Raw genomic sequence first — 21,349 nt, 5'->3', positions numbered from 1 at the left:
TGCAGGATTCCAGTCGGATGCAAGATTTGCAGGATTCCAGTCGGATGCAGGATTCCAGTCGGAGTTCAACGAGCGAACGGATGATATCCCGGAATATAGTGTCATCACATTTTTCCATCCGTGAATCAATACGTGAGAATATATATATATATATATATATATATATATATATATATATATATATATATATGTATATATATATATATATATATATATATATATATATATATATATATATATATATATATATATATATATATATATATATATATATATAGGGCATTTGAATTTATATTAAATTAAGGCATTAATGGTGCAATAGATGGTGCCATTTTGGCGAATTCAATTAACAAAATCTGAAGATTTTCAATTAGAACACACTATATTTTTATTCAGATATCAATTCTAGGACGAAAAATACGGTAAGTTAATAATTAAGGTGACGTCTGTGACGTAATTATATCTATTGATTTCTGCCTTTGATTTGGGTTTCATTTCCTTATTGAATGGCATCTTCTTTAGTGGTCGCTGTTGATATATTAAAGAAAAAAGAAGTATAGGGCGGATCAAAAAGTAACACTAAAAATTTAAATAAAAAAATCGTAAAAAGGCATTTTTTAAAAAGAAAAAATTCCATTTGTATAATTTTATCGTTATTTCACATTTAACAAAATCGTGGTTTTGTCATTATAAAAATGCTGCGATGACGAAACATGGCCAAAAAAGGAAATTAAATAATGGATATACAAATAATCAAAAAATAAAAGACATATATAACAATTGTTTATAACAATTCTAAGTTTTTTAATTTTTTCCATTATCCAAGAGTGTTTCTGGTATATTCTTTTCAATCTGGATATTTTTCAACAATGTTGTTGACATAATTCATTCCATTTTTTGTCATAAAAATAAATTTAAAACAAAAATTTAAAAACTTTTGTGTTAGTTATTTAATTACAACATTAAAGATTTACAAAAAAGTGTCAAACGATAGTAAATAGTAGATGCCATTTCTTTAGTGCTTCACTGTTTTTTTCTGCCATGTTTCGCCATTATTTTCTCGACCAATTAATAGCTATTTGGCATTTTTACAATGGACAAACGTTCTATTGATAATATTTTTTAAAAGAAGATCCACCATTACCAATTCAACGACTATGTCTCAGTATATTTCTGAGGCTGGTGATGAAGATTCTCAAATGGACGTCATATATCTTAATTTTTCGAAAGTGTAATCGCCTAGATAACAAAATTCAAATCCACAAGGTCCGTGCTTTTGGTTTAATCGAATCGTTTATAAATATGTTTTCTTCATATTTATCGACCCGCACTCAGTACGTCTATCCCTATGGTCACACTTTCGATGAATACATCGCTTCCTCAGGCGTTCCTCAAGGCTCAATATTTGGGCCATTATTATTCAATATTTTCGTTAATGACATTAGTGAATTTTTTGATACATGCGGCCGACATTTTTTTTTTAATCCGGTGTTCAGAGGATTGTCTTACTCTCCAGCGTAGTTTAGAGCAAATCAACAATTGGTCTCTAATAAATCACTTGCAACTTAAAACAGCCAATTGTTATATAATCTCTTTTACCACTATGAGTGTAGCTGTAAAATATGTCATCATCTTCAACTCTCTTCCGTTTTAGGGCTTTTTGTGACTTGCGAGTAATATTCGACACGAAATTATGCTTCGTTCCTCATGTTTATAAGGCAGAAGCCTCAAATAGCTATGGATTTATTGTACGTTGCACTAGAGCCTTAAAAAATACAGAAGTGATAAAACTCATACACTAGTTCTAAGTTGGAGTATGCATCAGTAGTTTGGTTTCCTGGGTGCAATTGACATATTAATATCCTGGAAAAAATTCAGCGTGGAGTATTCTAAGATAAAGTGTCATCCCATAATAAACCGGCCACCGGTACACTGATTTTAAGTAGCACAAGACATTTCTTAACTCGAAATAAAAAAAAATACTGTAACATCTGTAGCCGATATGATGTTTAACATTTTTATCATAATTTCACTAATTCCGGCATGCATCAAAATTGTTTTTTATTTTAAAATTACCATTACTAAATTTGATCATATCTAGATTTTTTCATTTACCACAATATTGTTCTACATGATCATCACTTACTTTAATATTTAACATGGTATAAATTGAATCACTTACTTTAATATTTAACATGGTATAAATTGATTTAAATGCTAAAAACAACTGCTCACAGTTACTTAATCAAGGCCTATTCCGAGTTACACAAAAAATATCTGAAATTGAGTTCGGCACATCGGTAGATGCAGATGGAATTGACACGACCCAACTGATTTATTTAGTTTTAAGTAGAATTCGGAGTTTGTACTTAGGTAAGAGTGTCACATATATGAAATACTTACACAGCAACGTATTTGTAAATAATGAAAAATATACCTATCAACGCCATAACCATTTTGTGCCATCATAATATCGTTAGCATTCTAAGCGTTTCTTTTTTCAAAAGTTTTGAGTTTAATAACATAATAAACTTGTGTTCTCAAATATTTATCACTCAAATAAAAGCTGCAGTTGACTCCTACAATTGTATTCTGAATATTTTTCCTTATAGTAAATTTATAATTTATAGTAAATTAAGAACGGAAAAATTATGGACCTTAGTCTATAAAAACCTTAACTAATCAATATTAAATACATTTTAAAATGGGCGCGAAATCGCCTTTCAAACCTGTGGTTCAGGTTCGTAGCGGATCATGAATTTTTCATATTCTTGAATTAGTTAAATCTTAAATACATTTAATCAAATCCCATTATACATTACACACAACACTTTTCGAAAACAAAATACTTAATGAAAAATATTGGAAAAATTGTTTAAAGCGGCGGATATTTGCTTAGCGAACTGTTAAAAAATAGGCTACAGCATTAAAGGAAATTTATCCGTACGCAATCGAAATCGCACGTCTCAGGCTTTCTGTCTTCGTTTGAAGAGCTTTCATGCACGTCACGCACAGTGCCATTGATTTTCTGACCGTTTTGCAAATGAAATTATCTTGTTTACTGGAAAGGGGCAACGTGTCTCATAAAAAACTGTTAAAATAATCGGCCATCTGAACCGTAAATATCCCTCATTGACAATCAGTTTTGATTTGATCTACAGAAGCAGAGTTAAAAACAATTATAGTGGAAAATTTAGGGAAAGACGAAAAAAAATTTTTTTAAAAGAACTCATTGTACTTAAAGTAGGTATGCCCAACTCAAATTACAATAGAGCTTACATAACAATCTTTAAAAAAAAACATGTGCTTAACGAATTAATAAGATTATAATCATAGAACCTTAGAAATTATTTGAAACTGGAAAAATATCCAGCTTAAAATAAATGCATGTATTTTTCAACTGATATCTGAGTAAACTAAAAATTACAAGAAGGAAACGTTTTCAATTCATTGTATATCCATTGTGCCACCTGGCGGCCATCTCCGGACTCCAAAAATCGTTTTGGGAATCTTCTTTATCCAAAAAATTTTTGCGACTTTCTTCTCTTGTCTTGTTTGTTATATTCTACTGTAAGTTGCTATAAGTTGAGAAGGCGTAACGGCTTTGCAAAATTCATTTAATTGTTTTAGTCTGGATTTTGCGTTTTTTCTTCAATTTTAGAAAAAATCGCGAATGGTAAAATAATTTAATAATTAATTAATTTTTTGATACTTGATTGATTGTTTCGGTAATTGATTAATTTGGAACCTTCTTTTTCCAAAAAGTTTCCACGAGTTTCTTATCTTGTCTTGTTTGTTATAAAATTTATAATAAAACTGTCTAAAAATTCTACTGTAAGCTGCTATAAGTTGAGAAAGTGTCACGGCTTTGCACAATTCATTTAATTGTGTTTTAGTCTCGAATTTACGTCTTTCCTTCTATTTTAAAAAATCGTGTATGGTAAAATAATTTGATAATTGATTGATTAACAATTGGTTGATTGATAATTGATTACTTGATAAACCTGATTGAATGCTAATTCATTCGATCAGGTTTCTTTCAAATTAATCAGGTGCCCACACCTACCCTGCTTCCAAATTTCATCATAGTAATATCGCGTAAATAAAAAAGAAACAGGTATCTTACAGTTACAGTTTACTCATCTGTTTACTAATGGTCATTTCACAGAAAGATTTCATATTTTTTAATTTTCAATTTATTATATTATCTGATAATCTAGTGCTTATGATATTGCATGGTATGGTTTTATGGTATATTTAGTATATATTGGTTTATTACATATTCATATTGTGTTATTAAAGCAAATAACATAAGATGTAAGAGTTTATTTGATATAATACATGTACAATTAATACAAAATTAACATATTTGAATATTATAGGCAAATATGAATATTTATTTCCTATAATTATGTATATTAGTATAGAAACTACAAAACTACAACCTTTAATCATCAAGTAAATTATGTAACCATTCGTCTCTAAACTTCAATAGTTAAGATATGGTCTCATGTAATTTTTGGTCAAAATGTAAAATTACCTAAAAATCTACAATACTATAATTGCTATTTGGTAACATTAGGTGATAGTTTTCTCACTTGACATTGCCCTACTAAATTAGTGGTCAATCTTTTAAAACAGGCCATTGTCCAGCAGAAAATATCATAACATATGATTAACAGACTGATATATAATCTACAGAAATATTAATTATTGGCACATAACAGTCAATATGATTTATTATTATCTTATTTTTAGACACATTTCCCAATTACAATGGATTTGTTAGTAATTTTGTATAATGGCTTAGGAGAGTACTTTTGCCAAAAATGCCAAAGCAAAAAATCATTTTACAGAGTTTCAATTCAGTGTAGAAAGAGATTGGGATATGTATGTCAAAATAGGTTCTAGGATTGTCGTGGGTAGAGCTAAGACTGATGGTAGTGGTTGTGTGACTATATCTAGGTAATTATTTATAGTTTTGTAATTATTAGTAGTTGTGTATAACAAATATTTTAAGTTGAGTTATTTATTAATTTACTTTATAAAAACTATTGATAAAATTTAACAAATAGGTAAACTCCTACATAATTTTTCATTTCTTTTTTAAGGATACAAAAGTTACAATCTTACAGTAAATTAATCATGTTCAGGATTTTCATTTTCAAAAATATATCTACTCACTCTTAAGTTTGAAATAAATAACACAGAATTTATAATAAAACACTATTTACCCCACTTTACTTCCTTATTTTCCTACAGTAAGAAAAATACTGATATTGGTAGTATTTCTTTTCATTCTTTTAAAACTATTCCTGTCCTGGAAGTCTCACATTTTTCATATTTATAATTTTGGATAAATAAAATAATAACAATACCACACAGGAAGGTTGTTAACTTTACTTATGAGTTTGGGGTATCTGATGTCCTTAACATCTTAATACTTAAATTACAATAAAAAATGTTAGATCCACTTCGTTTGTATAACTTGTATAAAAAACTGATCTTATAGAGAATCATTGTAACAAAAAATACTTATTGTGATTTTTCTAACAGCATTAATACCCAAAATACAAATCCTCATATATTAATATATAAAAATTGGATTCACAATCACTAAGGCAGGTAAATGGTTTTTAAAATCGGGGGGAAGACATGCATATATCCTAAAAATAATTTTATTTCAATATATTCCGAACAAGTTCAGACGTGTCTCAATGTTACAGGCGAATTTCGAACCGAAGTCGGTAACGATCTTGACGCCAACGTTTTCTCAGCGCGAGGATAAGCATCCTCTGCCTCTTGGTTTCCCTTCATCTTCGTCGTCTAGGAGGATAAACAGACGTTGCAGTAATTCAGAATAATAAGAATAGCAATCAGACCGATAATTATGAGGATGCAAAACTTTTTAATCTACTGGTCCAGTCCAGGTGATTTTTTTTTACGTTGTCACATCTAGTCTATAATAAAAACGACAACAGGTATGGACCAATAGAGTATAAAGCGCTGCATATTTTCAGTAGTTGCATTTTACATTTTCGCTAATGAATTATATTATTAATCAAACTATTACAATGCCGACAAGCTAAATTTTATTTGTAAGATACGTCAAGTTAAAACACAAGCACCACATAAGCAAAAAAAACTGTTGCAGCGTACTAAAAGAAATTACTTGAATAATAGTGATCCTGTGGTATGTTGTATAGCTAAAAATAGAAGCGCAACAGTTGACGTGCACTTGAAGTCAGGTATTGTCAAATATCTTTCGTGATATGGTTAAATAGCTACTACTTACTACAGAGAAACTTGTCAAACTGACTCCCAAACCTCTTCTAAAAGCAGTGCAGAATAGAATTCAGTTCGGTTGCATTGAAACTACTGGCTTTCATAAATGTGTAACTGAATTATAACTTACTAGATTCTCAAATAACCATTTAATATCAAGATGCAAGTGTCTACTAATATTGCGATCTTTAGTTACCGGTTGAATTATACCACACCATATGTTAGGTAACAAGTAATTCGTTCAGCAATGTATGATCAAAATCTCGGGAATCTAGTTATATTTAAACAGTCCCGATTTTGGAGGGTGAGCATGTAAAAAGTTGAAAATTAAAATTCTTCAAAAGTAGCATATTATTTTTTAATAGAGAGAAGGTTTAGGGAACATATCTTATGGGGTTCTTGATACATTTACTATACTCTCAGTTACTCTCACCAAGACTACCGAAGAAAACCAGGATAAGGGTAATTCTAAATTGCTCTTCCCCTAGCTCTAAGTACTTCATGGCACGCGTGGGTGCCGAGCTCAAAGAAAATCTAAAACTGTTACTCCAGTAAAGGCAAACATTTTTTTTATTTAATCGTGAAAAAGCAAAGATTACCTCTATTCCGATTATGTTCCATGCTGAAATGCTCGAGAACCCCATGTAGACTTAATTATTTTGAGAATTCATTTACCCAAAGACTGTCTTTGTGTTTTATTTTCATAATCACTCCACATCAGCAAAGTGACAAGATAATGAAAAAAGATAAATCAGAACATCTTCCGCTAATAGAATAAAAACAGATATTACATTTTGAATTTTTGACAACCCTTGTGAAATTTCTTTAGGTAAATGATTCAAATACCTAACCGAATATTAGAGAGTTAGTAACTTACACCCATGTTAAAAGTTGAACTACTCAGATCACCTGATTGTTTCTCTGGATTCAATGGACACACTAAATCGCCATAATCGGCTTCTCCTTTGCTCTTTTTCCTCTTGAGCGAAAACTGCGTCTTTTTAGTGACCTAAATGAACATGCTATTAGGTACCTTAGAACCAGCAAGAAATATTAGTCATTGACCTTTAATTTGGCTGATGGAGTAAGAGGTGTGTATCCCATTGTAGCTTCAGTTTCTCTTTTTTCTTGAATAATATCTTTTCCTAATAGTTCTTTGAAGTGGGTATTCAGATGTCTTCTAAGCAATGTCTTGCCAGGTGGAATTGATAGTAAAGATGCCAGCAAATCTGCATTGAACTTTGGTTCGAGTACCATTAAACCTCCGTGAACTCCCGCACCACGTAGATTTGGAGCATATTCTGCTAAATCTACTGCTCTTAACCATTCCATAACCCTTAAAGATATTGAGTTATTGGATAAAAACGCAAATTACCAAAACGCACCTATGCGTCGTCCACAAAGACACATGCTTTGGCGTGGGTTTTTCCGGATCGTCGGGCAACGATCTTCTCTGCAAACAGGTCGGTTCATAATTATTCTCTCTCAATACTTGAATGCCTCTTTTGATACTGGCTACGTGAAGCAATGAAGTAACGTGAAGTAAGGCCAAGTCATCAATTGTCAGTCTATGTAACACTCTCCCATCCACACGGTTGATAAGAAAACTTTCCTTGTGCTGGGGCAAGCCCGTGTCGTCGAGCCACCTTTAATAATAATAAATATGTAATATGAAATATTAAAGCCCTTATTGTTATTAATGCAATTTTCGAACATTCTGAAAAAAACTGAAATATATAGTAAAAGTAAATGAAAAAAAAAATGATTCATCTTTAGTCAAAAGATTATTATGCACTAACCTCAAAACCCAAGCTGTATCAAGTTTTCCTGCCTGCGCCAAATACAAATCGCTAGAAGAATTTTCTGTCGTGTCTATTAAAGCGAGCTGCAGTTTTTTGCGATGCAATGGATTTTTGATGTTGAGCTCCTTTTCTATTTCACTTATAGGACTTTCTTGCAGCTGCTGGCCTGACTTGACCCATCTTTTCGCTTCAGGGATATACTGATCCAAACCTAAATCTTGCAACCAATCACATATATTCTCGCCATCCCACTCGGAAAAAGGTTTATCCGGTCTAAAATATATACAGAATGTTTTATATATTTTCATTGCCTAAAAGCTTACTTTAGTGTCAAATGGGGTTCGCTCCACCCTAATCTGGCTGCTGCTGTCGCCCTTACCCCACCTCTTTGGAATTCTCCTAAACCGGCGGGCAGATCTTCAAGATTTCCCGACCCCGATCTTTTCATTTTTCCAAAAATCTTTTTAATGCCTTTATTTTTATTGAACGATAACGTTGGCGATCCAGGAGAGTTCTCTTTTGAATATTCATCGGCAGCGATTTTGTCTGATTCAGCTAAGTACAAGATAAATAGCTGTAGTTCTGTTTGTTACTGCGAGCTTTAAAAAGGATTTACGAAAATAAACGGGGTTTTATTGTGAGGCCAAAATGGAAAATTGTTGCAAATTCAAGCAAATATTTTCGTGCACTGAAAAACAATATACTAATAGTATATGACTGCTAGGTATATAGAGGCCCTTTAAGAACTTTTAAAGCAACCATAAAAAAAAAATCGAGAAGGACCATTCTCTATGCCGATCTTGTGTTCAACTAATAACACTTGTTTGATGTAGCATTTTAGGAAAGTATTTTCTCAAAAGTATATCCATTTCTCTTTAAATGTTCTGGGAAAACGAGTTAAGTATGTGAAGATCACTCTGCAGGTTAGTGTATGTAATTTAGAGGCACACGTGGAGAATCATTTACTTCTCTAGGAAAATATCATTGGAGCGTGAGGCCCATCAAATTTTACCGTCCTTAAGCCAAAATATTATCTAATCGCGACATAACTAATAGAGCCAATTATGTTTTCTATTTCTCTAGAAAAGGTAGTAAATATATTTTTTAATTTCAATTGACCATTAAGAAAAAAAATGTGCCAAAATCAGACGAAAAATATAAACTCGCGATAATTAATACATGAATATGAAGTGAATAGCTCGAGTCTATTTAATATATAAATGAAATTATTTTTTCTCAAAAAACAAGAAATTCATAGAAGTTTGAAACATTTCCAAAAAATGTGCTACGAAGTTATTACAAAATAAAAAGGGACAAAGACAAAAGAAAATTAAATGTATCCTCATTAAACGGTTAATATCCCCTTATATATATTTGTTATTAAAAAGTCGAAAAGCTGGTGATTCTGTGTTACACAATGAATGAGTACAATGAATTTTTAAGAATAGCCACCATAGCGCGTTAAAATATTTCAGCTTTTCTATCAAATACTTTGTTACGTTATTATGTAATGTGAATTTGTTTTGCATGATAGCAAAGCTAAAACTTAGTTAGAATGGCTGACAAGCAACACCGACTTGCAAAGACTAGAGCTATTTCACCTAGATTGGGTACAGAGAAGCCCCTCAGCCTGCCCCCCGCGACTGGCAGATAACCCCCACCACCTATCAACCCAGTTGTCCTACCAAAAGCCACTCCTTTCTTGTGCGGATTCGCGTTCGAATCTGTGATCAAATTAGAACCGCTTCCGTTACTTAAAAACTGTTGCCTCGGTAAGCTTCCGTACTGTACGTCTATTTGCCTCTTATACGTAGATGGTGGTGTCTAAAACGCACAGTAGCACTGTTAAATTTTAAACTGCGATTGGATTAAGAAAGAAGCCGCACTTGCCTTGGGCCGATTGGGTTCTTGTATGAAAGAAGGTACCATATCTACCCTCCTGGGACTATTAGAAGAGGTTCCTATGGGGCTTGGGGAAGGTGAACCCCGCAAAATCTGTAAGCGTAAATTTTATAGAATTCTTAATAGATAAAAAATATTAACATGCATAAAATTAAAAGTCATAAAGCCATAAGAATCAAATTTGAATACATTTCTTCATGCTTTTACTGATATAATTATATTCATTTTGCTCCAATAAGCAATGAAAACTAAACCAGCCAATCATGGGGTCGTGCCGGCACGGACGCAGATTAAACCCGCGTTATCAGGTTTACAATTAAAAATATATTGAATCAGAAAAAAATAGTGTCATGTGAAGTGGGATTAATCTGCTGCAAAGAACAATTATTATTGCTATTATACATATATCTAACTCTCTTCGACGTTATCCATATCATCGATCATTTCTGTCAAGGAAAGCTTTATTAATGAATTTTATTCTAGAGGAGATCATAATCCACTTCACCCTCCGTCTTCTGTACCGTATTCTACTTAATATTATCACAACCTTTGCACTATCCCCGATATTTACTTTTAATATATGATATGAGAGTAAAGCGCTTCTAAATCTACGGGCAGTCTTATTTGTAAAATTTAAACGTAAAATATTGGATAAACTTTAAACCTAAGTAACTGGCAAATTCAATTCGACACCTTACGAAAGTTAATCCTACCTGACTAGAATGATGAACAGGGGTTGATGTTAGCTGAGGCTGAGATACAAGTTTTGGAGCTAACGGTGGCCTCTTTAGATCCGATGAATTATTATTGAATTGTCCGTTTCGTAATTCCATATTTTCCCGTTCCAACGCTGCAGAATTTAACTTTAGTTCGCTCATGATAGACATCAGTTCCAGTTTTTGGGTCTCCAACGACGATCGCGAAAGAACTTCCTGATATGCAAAAAAAAGCTATTGATTCCGTAGTAAAAATAATATTCGAAAGCAAACAGACAGGTTGTCCCTTAACGAATCCTTTTGCTAAGGAGAATCAAATAAAACAAAATTCAAGCTCGGGATATTCTTCCTTCTACTTTAGAATGTCGAAATGAATCCGGAAACTTTGTTCAAAAATTTGAGGAAAATGGAGTTATACGAATAATATACCAATATACAATCTTAACAATTAAGCCAAGTAATTAAAATTAAATATTCATTCGATTTCTAAGCTAATTTTAATCGAAAAGTAAATCCCTCCAGAAACATGTTTAGGCAATAGCATGGAAAGAAAGTGTACAGTGGGATCAATTTACCTTGATAACATTCTAATTGGCTGTAAGTTTTTTATTTTCAGAGATATCAAGATAAACAAAAATACAAAATGTTAGTGGGTTAGTAACTAATTTTTTTTCCGAGTGGCGTATAAAACAAAACTCTATCAATTTTCTGAGATACAAGCCTACATCATATGTTTTTAAATGGAACACCCTGTATATTATATACGTGTTTAATAGAATATCTTATTCCGATTACAATGATGAACACACGTTATATTTTAGTGCACTCGTTTTTGACAAATCGCCAAAAATAGGAAATTTTTATATAATTTCAAACAGTGTAATGATTGACTGCAATAACATTTTTACAAATTAAACTAGAACAAAAACACTAAAAATGACAAGCAATCCTATAGTAAAAAATTGTTTAACTATTCTATGACCACCATTTGCTTAAACACATTTCTCATACACTCTAACTGTATGATCTCTTACCTCTGAAATCCTTTGCCGAAGTCCCACGAGATTATTACAAGAAGTTCTGTGCTAGTGACTTTTATGTGCCCCCAAAAGAAAAATCCATTAAAGTCAAGTCGGGGCTGTTCGCTATCCAACCCCTGGGATATTCCATGTTAAGAAAAATTTTACCTTGAATAACATTGTGAGGATGGGCACCGACTTGCTGCCACATAATCAGCGCTGATATGTTTAGAGGTAATTTTTAGGTAATGTTTAGACGTAATATATTGTTCTGTTTGGTTCAATGAGTTACAAATAATGATCTCCATGAACATTTGATTTGAAAATATCGGACCCAAAATATGGCCATCTATAACACCACACCATACATTAATTGATTGGTACCCCTGTTTTTCAAAAAATGGTTATTCTCATTACGTTTATTTAAAAACTCCAAACAAAACCGCATCCTCCTTTGACATTGTTCTGCACTTAGTTTGAGAGTTTTACGAAATTTAAATGCATTATGTTTATTTTCTTTCAAAACTGTATGGGTTGATCTCCGAGAAATACCTGTCTCTTCATATGCTCTAGTAATAGAGGAAACTTTATATGTGCTTCATGAATCCTAATATGTTGACCTTATTTTCTTCATTTAAAACATTATGATTCCGGCATATCTTTTTAGCATTTAATAGGTTACCGTTTTCTGCAAAAAATTTCCTTTCCAGCTTTGGAAATATCAGTTTTGAAGGAGGTCGGCGCTCTGACGACGAGATGCAGTTGCACTTTTATTATTCATTTATTTATTATTAACCATCAACGTTTTTTACTAGTTACTAGCACTCTTGGAAATTAAATAAAAATTTCCTATTTTTGCGAATTGTCAAAAATGAGTGGACTAAAATATAAAGTGTGTTATATCATTGCAATCGGAATAAGATATTCTATTAAACACATATATAATATATAGGGTGTTCAACTAAAAAAAAAATATGTAAGCATATCTGTCAGAAAATTGTTAGTGGTTTGTTTTATACGTCACTTGGAAAAGAACTTGGCTAATAACCCTACATTAGGAATAAAAAAGCTATCGACAGAGACTTTGATCCCCGAATAAGAATGTAAAATAATTATACGATTATATTTGTTGGTTTTTTCATTCCAACAATCGAAATAATACTTCACAAGCGGTTTTCATTCAAAAATATACCCGGTGATGCCTATACTTAACGTTACTATACAATTATTATAAATAGCATTGAACTCAGATGTGTGACTACTGGCAACTATTATATAGAGTGTTGCCAACCTCAACCAAGGTCGGTACAGTAATAGTTATTCGAAGAATCTTTGTGCAGTACACGGAATCAAAATATTAGTCCTCATTATCAAATTTTAAAATTCTAAATTTGGTAATACGCCCGGATCAGAAGCGATTCGGAAACTGCCCAAGACTAACCAAAAGAGTCGTTTACCCTTTGCAACTTCTCTTCCGCGTCGGCCAAGACCTGCTTCTTTTCCTGAAGGGATTTCTCCAAATCCGCAATTTTGTCAGACTGTGCCTCGATTTGTTCCGTAAGTACCTGCACCTGCAGCTGGAGATTGTCCCGTTCATATTGCAGCTTCCTACATTTTTCATCCTGATCCCCTGACTGGAGCGACAACAATAACAATCTTTTATAAAGTTATCAAAAAAAAAAATGCGAGATACAAGAAATTGATACTGAAATAGCGTTCGCAGAAATAAAATCTCTTTCTGGGCACCACACTTATAAGAACAGTAAGTAGCAAATGTTTAATCCCATAAGTGGCACATTTATAGGAGGCTACCTTTGGATACGAAGGTGGCGTCCAATGGTATCCCCTATCGCCGAAACAACAGCAGGGTGGTGGACCCAAGTGATAGGAGCAGCAAGATATTTCGTGTCTTAACCTCGTGCAATCTCCATAAATATCAGGATGACTACCTCGCTCCGAAAGCCTGTGGTCTAACAGCATGGGAGTGCTACCGTACCTCTGGGGGTCTAGTCTATACGATAAAGGAGTAAAAGACTCTGTTACACTGGTACGGTTGGTTCAAAGGTGTCAATCACCTTTCGTGTCTTCGATGAAAGTTTTCAAAACATCCGTCGTGGAGTCCATAGGCTGGAGGGTAACAATAACCACCGTTTTGATAATCGTCCAATCTCGGGGGACTTTGCACGTGCTGAGATTTGGACTTTTGATCACGTTCTTCTCTTTTGTGAGAATGTCTTCGTCTATCGAGGCTGCCGGGACCGCCGCTTTTAACGTCGTTGTTCCTCCTTGGAGTTCTTTCGCGTACGGCGCGTGATAGGGGAGGTTTAATACACAGCGGAGCCTGTTCGTGGTAAGGATCCTCCTCCATTTTAGTAGACGGGTTCGGCGAAATCCTCGGCGTTGTCAACGGTGACGAAGTTTTACGTATCCATTGGAAATCGTTGGTGCAACGCGTCGAGCTAGTATCTATTTTTTTGGAGGAATGAACGTTAATAAGGTCAGCCGAAAACGTTAAACTTGCTATTCAAACCACAACTAAAACATCGCATCTTTTGGGGGAACTTTTTACGCTTACTCGCCGAAAAGTTTTAGGGTCGAACTAAACTGGGACCAGCCATACGAAGTTAACGGAAATGTTAAAACCGAAGCAAAAAAATCGAAAGCCCCGATACTTTCAATGAGTTGAAATAAAACGAAAATTGGTTGGTTTGTATAGTTTTATCTCGAATTGGCGATTTTAACAACTTCTCCAACTTATTGTCTTTTCTTTTGATTGTTTAGAAACATTTTTACCAACCGTTTTGGGATAGCTATTCAAGAAAGTTTTCCTTTAAACTTCATTGAATTATGTTTATTAAATTGTAAATTCGAATCTCTCAAAAATAACGGTAATTTTGCGTAAAAGGTTCGCTGAAAATGCTCCCAACTTTATTAATTACATTTAAAAACCACTTTGTTAATTAATAACGAAATGTCAATTAATATTGACCCTATATTAAACAATCCGGTACTCGTTTATTTAGAATTCAAAAACTCATCCCATAAATTACACTTTTCTGAATATTTCTAAAAATTTGTATTGAAAATGTTTTAACAATTTTATAATCCATGGGACTGAGCGAAGATTTAAAATTAATACCATTTTGTTAATGTTATAAATTGATATTATCACATTGTATCGGATTGGATTAATCAGTTATGAAAGCAATCAAATTTAAATATATAATATAAAATTTATCACTTTGGTATAATTAGTAATTAATATAGATATGCATCGAACGAATTTCAAGAAAATAAATAAAAATTGCACCTTTTTTATAAGAATTTCGTTCCGAGGAAGTCGTGGATAAATCCGAAGTAGACTCCGCCCGATTGGAAATATTGTCGGACCAAATTTCGTTATGTTCCTTTAGGGTCGAGCCATCCTCAAGACTCGAATCGTCATCTTCACATCCTAAATACAATTTCAATGTACTATAACAACAGGGGTAATTTGAAATAAAAACGTTGTGCACCACATTATTTTTATTTGGTAGCGGATAAGTTCTATTTCCAAATATAATATCGATAATTCCTTTTCACCGCCTCGAAACTGGAAATTATAATTCTCTTTAGTAGAGAAATTATTATTAAAATGTTGCCATAACATCTAATGTCGTCCATTCTAAAAATATTTTTTAGCGTTTTTTTCCCAAACACACCCGGAACAATTCACACTCAACACTTTTTTTACAAATACACTAATTCGAAAATTTCACTGCATTACCATTTGAACATCCGTGCATTTTAATGCTCATGCGTCACTTCAATACGGTGATAATCGGTGTGGCAAAACGTAAATTGATTCGAGTGCTTGTGCTCTGGGAAACAAATACATCAGAAATTTTAGGATCTGGACAACAAGAAAGTTATTTCGGGCTTCGGTTGGACCAGTGCCAGACATTTAACAGGAACTCCACATATCAATTGGCGATTGCGTGCGTTTTTGTTTATGTGTACGGTTACTACTACGTTATACAAGGTGTTTGGAAAAGCTGATACAACAGCAGTGAAAAGCATAGCCAGAAAACGGTTCCTTTAAACTCCTTAAAGTGCTGCGGAGTTCGCTTAGCGAGATTCGGCTACTGAACTGGATTGTGGTGTTTGTGGATAATTCTTAAAATAACTTCGTAATTAACATAATCGAGCGATAGATAATAGTCACATATTATAATTGTAATTAATGATAATTATCTACATATCTATCTATCTACTATTATACTTAACAATTATTCTTTTTGATGTGAATCGAACGTTTAGCGGCGTGCGGCGTTTGGGCGTGCCCGTTGATAAATAAATAAACAAAACAAAAATATGCTTTGAGCCATTGTTGTTAAACCTATCCTAATATTCTACCTCTTTTAAACTAACAAGCAAACATAACATTATTTTCCAATTTGGCGTAGTTTGGAAAATCCTGGGGTAAACACTAACATTAACCAAAATAAAACAGGGAGGGGTTAAAAACGAGACGCCCTATATTACTTTCCTCAGTTAAAAATTGCATTGATGCCATTTTTTTTTAAGTTTTCGGTCTTACTTTTTTTATTGTGAATTAAATATTGTAGTTAAATAAGGAGAGGAAAAAATGTTCCCGGTTCAGAAATTTAATTTGGTATTTGTATGATTAGAAGGTTCCCTCACTTTTGAATCGTAGGAGGTACCTTTCATTTCAGTTTTTATTCATTAGTGGATTGATTGCCCTGTGTTGCTAAGCAAGCTGAACTTTCATGTTCCTTCAAGGACTGACTGTAAGGGCATCACCCGTATTTCACCTGGTAAATCTAAGACCCAATTTTTTTATTAAAGATCCTCTCTATCAGTAGATGAAATTATTGAATGACTTCTGTAATCATATTGACGTTTTTTGTCTTAGTTTTTGTTGCTGGAGTGAATATAGTTGAGTTGCTAGACAATAAAAATTATTATTCTTATTATTATAACATTTGCGAATTTTTTAATAAAACAAATGTGCAAAATAGTTTATTGACTAAAGATTGTTCCACAAATAAAGACAGTTAAACTTATTACCATGCCACGAACTTAAAAAAGATCGGAACAAAGGATTCCCGAAAAACGTACAATAAATTTGAAGCGGGAAAACCGAAATGGTGCTTACTAAACCCGTAATATTGTTGTTATACGAATCTATCTATTGTGTTTTATAAATAAGGCTTCATTTGCGATAATAAAGGTTCATTGGACATTCTACGCCGGCCAATTCTAGTAGCGTTTTGCTAAAGCTAATTTTAGCATTGATATTGATGTAAGGGATATTGCATAGAAAGCACACTTGGCTGGTTGTTGTTCCCGAAAGGTACAGATACCGAATTTACGAAACACGAAGCTCAAACACAACGTAACAAGGCGCAATATTAGATTAACACCAAGGCGTCCAAAATCATGTATTGATTAACACAGATTTAAATATAAAATCACCACTTGTTTAAATTTCGGCGACTCTCATCGAACAAAGAAGTATAATAAAAATGAGCAGAATGTTTCCTCCCGCTCTTTTTGCACAAACGCCACCGTACTCTTTGAGCAGGTGATGCTACCTACTACTTTCCAGCAAATATCGGGAAGGACAGACGAGTCAAAATCCCATATAGTTATTCTTCACATGTTCCGCAACATTTAAGCCTTCTTAAATAAACTTAAAACCAATTCAGTCAAATTTTAAATGATTCTAAAGTGATTCTAAAGTGTTATGCTTCGTACAATACCGCAAAACGCATCAAGCAAAATATCTCAAAGTTAAATTAGTTTGCTAAAAGAACAATGGGGAATATGAATTCGCACGGTAAATCTGATTCAAATCTAAATTTAATACCCTAAGAATGAGCATCATCGCGAGAAACGTATAAACAACCGGCTTTAATTTTGGACAGTTTAAGCAAAATCTACGAGGAACTCAAATTGCGAAGGTCATGATCATCCTATGTAGACCAAAGGACATTGCAACGCTCCAATGCGCCGCAACAATGTAAGTCCTCCGTACAATGCCCCATTAATGATTCTTGACAATAATACGATCCCACTCTTTGTTTTGTTGCATTCGAGTTTACACGTTATGTATTCAAATAACTATGGCTTGTTCTTTTTCTAAATCAATAAGTTAATACCTTGCTTTTTAAAAAGATTCAATATTAGCAATACGCTGGACACTCGAAACGAATAAGCGCACGATAAGTGCTGAAGCCTGTGCCTGTAACATAATTTCTAATAACAAAAAAACCATTTCTGATAGTCAACATTTCTTTTGGATTTTGGTAGACTGCGTTGCTTTCGCCACCACGAGTAAATGTTACGAATCCGACTGTATCATTTTTACTTTTTTTTATTTACTCCCTAACCAAATATACCTAATTTGCACTAATAATTATAAATGATTGTCTGAAGAACCTTATAAATGTATTGTATGGAATACTTTTTTTACGCGACTATTACTTTTCGGGTAGATCTTTGCAAAACGAGTGACTGTGATGTGACTATCGGAACTACGGTCAAAACATAAACATTCTCTGAAATAAGTTTTGAAAACATCCGATCGAAAGTGTTTTTAAAACCTTTGCGCACGCCTCATTAGTGCATAATAGAGTATTTTATGTTGATTAGTTAAAAAATATATTAAAAAGAAGGTATTGTAACACTAAATTCAGCTTCATAACATAACAACCAGCATATTTCTTGAAAAATAAGATAAATCGTTTTTTTGTGATTACAGCGCGATCTACTGAGAATCTCCGAGATAGTTTTCGGCTCCCCGCTCCCAGTGGATTGTGAGGGAAATAAGGGGGTATGGTTGGTGTTATTAAACAGTTTTTTTTATTCAATATTTTAATTCAATTTTCTATATTATGTAATGTATGTATGTATCATGTAATTCTCGGAATATTCCACAGTTTCAATACTTTGTGGACACGGTATAAGTTGCAACGCGTATACATAAATGAAGAAATCAAGCAAAAATCTGAGAAATAATTGATAAGACAGCTAATAAATACGGAAAGACTATTACAGAAACGACAGAAAAAAGTTATAAAGGCGAAGCTATAACAGATGAAGGTTTTCTCGATTCGTTCGTTTGTTCGAAATGCCCCCTTGCCCGTCCCATTCCCATGATTTTAAAAATAATTCCAGCCACGCTTAACCTAGATATAAGCGGGATCGTAAAACATTATTTCTGGTTGCCTGGTACAATATTATCGTAAACATCCGAATAGTTTCGTACCGACATTGCTTCTAAAGTCTCTAAATTATGGGCATTTAGATAGCATAATTCAGATTTATCGACGAAAATTTGCGTCATGCTTCGCGTGTTCGCAAACGCCAAAAACATATACCGCTCCTTCGAAGTGAAACCAATAAATACAAAACAATAATAGGCCGGTCGAATTTTATATCAACGGAACAAAGTCGCAGATACTATTAAAAAAACACCTTGTTCGTACATTGCATGGGTGCAATCGAGAATACTAGTTGTATTGCCGAACTATAGTACTCTCGAACAACGATTTTGTTTTAAATTCGTAAGAGGTAAACGTTGATCTCAATTGTCAATGATTGACATTTTATGTTTATGTTTTTATAATTTAATTATTACATTCCGTTTTAAAGAATAGTTTTGGTTAGTTTTAATTTGGTCTACATTATATCTTTCGAATACTAAGATTTATTAATGCTGTTGGTTTAAGATGATACTAAAAAATAAATGTCCTTAAATAGCGTTTTTTATAATTATTTCTTAAATTTTTATAATTAAACATTGTCAAATCTTAAAATCACATACAAAATAATCGTTATTTACAAGGTATTTATTTTTTCAAAACATCAAAAACTTTAGTCATTAGTTCAGTTACTTTTAGGTAGTAGCAGTGCCGAGTGCTTTTGTTTGAACATATTTTCTTTACTCTCTACTCAATTATGCACTAATAATTTATAAATAAGTGTCTGAAGAACCTAATAAACGTAGGTGACATCGTTTTAGGCAATTGTAAGCAGGAAGGATCTAAATATTCTGAAGTAATGTAGAACGACCCCGAAGAGGCGCAAACATTATAAGTCACAGAAAATACGCTTGAGGAAGAGCACACAGTATATATCATGAACTATTAGTACGACTTCATTTATTCTTCATTTTATATTGACCATTACAATCCTGTCACACAAATAAATCTATCACTCATCATATTGAAACATCGGTACTGGCAATTCATTGTAGTGCACCGTTGCAAAATATTTTGCGAGCTTCCTTGTCATTTATTTTACAATTATTGAAGAATTCGAACAGTATTTCTGCACTTACCTTTCGATGACCGTGAGCTAATCCTCTCTTCTTCAGTAATTGTGGCCAATCCACCGTTAATAAAGTGGTCACCTTCGCTATCACTAGTTTGCTCGTCTAAACTGTCACTATCGTAATCGAAACATCCGCCGATCACTTTTAATTTTCCATTGTCGATCACTAGTCGCTCTTTATTCGGAACTTTAGCGTCGCTGGACGCTGTCAGCGAGTCGGTGCGCTGATGGCATCCTTTCGATACCTCGTCCGAAAATGTTTTTTCCACATCTTCAGCCACGCTATTGAAATTCTTGACGGCCGATTCGAAATTCTCTTCCTTAACGTATTCTCGGGAGTCGCTTCTATTTATAAAGTCACTTTGGTTAATGCTAATCCCGTTCGTATGGCTATTTTCGGCAGCGTTACAACCGGTTGCAGTGATAGGCATGGCACATTTGTTCAGCCTTTTGGTTATCGCAAGTTTTGGCGGCAACGAACACTCTTTGGATTGTTTTTCCAAAACCGCCACCACTGCGGCCACGACGGCGCCGCTCTTGCATACCTCGCGCATATCGGACCGCAATTTGGATAGTTCCTCGTTGATTCAAATTTTATAAACAATTAATGCGGCCTCTCATAGATTGATGCACTTTCGCGATTAAACTGAAACGTTGCTTCTGTATTACTATCGACCAATAATCAATAATTTTTGTGTGTCAATCAATTATTTCTCTATTAATAATTAGTGAATCTGTTCAGTTGTTTTCGGCTTTACAATTTTTTATTTTTAGTTGTCATGTTTTTATAATGATATATAATAGCTGTGTTATAACATTATTGTATTCTGGTGGATCTTCATCAATGTATGACTGACTATACAGAATGATGGGTTAGAAGTTTAAGAAGGACCGAAAAGAGATTCTTTTTGAAAATTTGAAAGCGTTTGTTTAAATTTGAATTTTATAGCTCAATACAACAACACCCCCAATGAGTTCCCATCATTGCTATAAGGAGTTTACAGAGTAAAATATTATAACGCTGTACCAATGTCCGAGTAAGAGCATGGCAAAAAACCCGTACTGGGAAATATTATTAGCGACGGGTGATAGCAGTGCAGGGGGTAGGTTTATTTATATTTTTTAAATTAAATTTATGTTCTGACAAATGATTCTGCAGATTTCGTGCGTTTTATGTGTTTTATGTCGTTTCAAATTAATCAAATCAAAAAATAATAAAAACCTTATTTTTCAATTCTAAAAATCATAGTTGTATTATTTAGCTAAGGAATGCAATTTTGTTAAA

At 33.3% G+C, this 21,349-nt stretch overlaps 1 protein-coding gene across 13 annotated transcripts in view; it reads right to left on the bottom strand.

Moving 5' to 3' along the window:
• Positions 1 to 4,327: 4,327 nt before the first annotated feature.
• LOC132705744 (liprin-beta-1-like) overlaps positions 4,328 to 21,349 on the bottom strand; it is a 39,614-nt gene continuing 22,592 nt past the window's right edge. For 5 of the 13 annotated variants that reach the window (XM_060676601.1, XM_060676600.1, XM_060676599.1 and 2 more), the window contains exons 2-15: positions 20,072 to 20,710; positions 15,035 to 15,178; positions 13,800 to 14,190; positions 13,537 to 13,735; positions 13,182 to 13,358; positions 10,703 to 10,921; positions 9,978 to 10,082; positions 9,689 to 9,911; positions 8,411 to 8,642; positions 8,085 to 8,360; positions 7,671 to 7,931; positions 7,351 to 7,621; positions 7,163 to 7,294; positions 4,329 to 5,826 (exon numbers count right to left, since the gene is read on the bottom strand). In XM_060676601.1, coding sequence (XP_060532584.1) covers positions 5,704 to 5,826; positions 7,163 to 7,294; positions 7,351 to 7,621; positions 7,671 to 7,931; positions 8,085 to 8,360; positions 8,411 to 8,642; positions 9,689 to 9,911; positions 9,978 to 10,082; positions 10,703 to 10,921; positions 13,182 to 13,358; positions 13,537 to 13,735; positions 13,800 to 14,190; positions 15,035 to 15,178; positions 20,072 to 20,618 — 3,300 coding nt within the window. In that variant the 5' untranslated portion in view covers positions 20,619 to 20,710 and the 3' untranslated portion in view covers positions 4,329 to 5,703. Of the gene's footprint in view, positions 5,827 to 6,415; positions 6,557 to 7,162; positions 7,295 to 7,350; positions 7,622 to 7,670; positions 7,932 to 8,084; positions 8,361 to 8,410; positions 8,643 to 9,688; positions 9,912 to 9,977; positions 10,083 to 10,702; positions 10,922 to 13,181; positions 13,359 to 13,536; positions 13,736 to 13,799; positions 14,191 to 15,034; positions 15,179 to 15,490; positions 17,374 to 20,071; positions 20,807 to 21,349 lie in introns of those variants that run through there. The other 8 variants (XM_060676604.1, XM_060676606.1, XR_009619505.1 and 5 more) reach the window with 7 other exon arrangements.

Source organism: Cylas formicarius, unplaced genomic scaffold (assembly GCF_029955315.1).
Source record: "Cylas formicarius isolate icCylForm1 unplaced genomic scaffold, icCylForm1.1 PGA_scaffold_7__23_contigs__length_41026272, whole genome shotgun sequence".
In the NCBI taxonomy this organism is placed as follows: Eukaryota; Metazoa; Arthropoda; class Insecta; order Coleoptera; family Brentidae; genus Cylas; species Cylas formicarius.
This window is presented reverse-complemented; position numbering and strand designations above follow the sequence as displayed.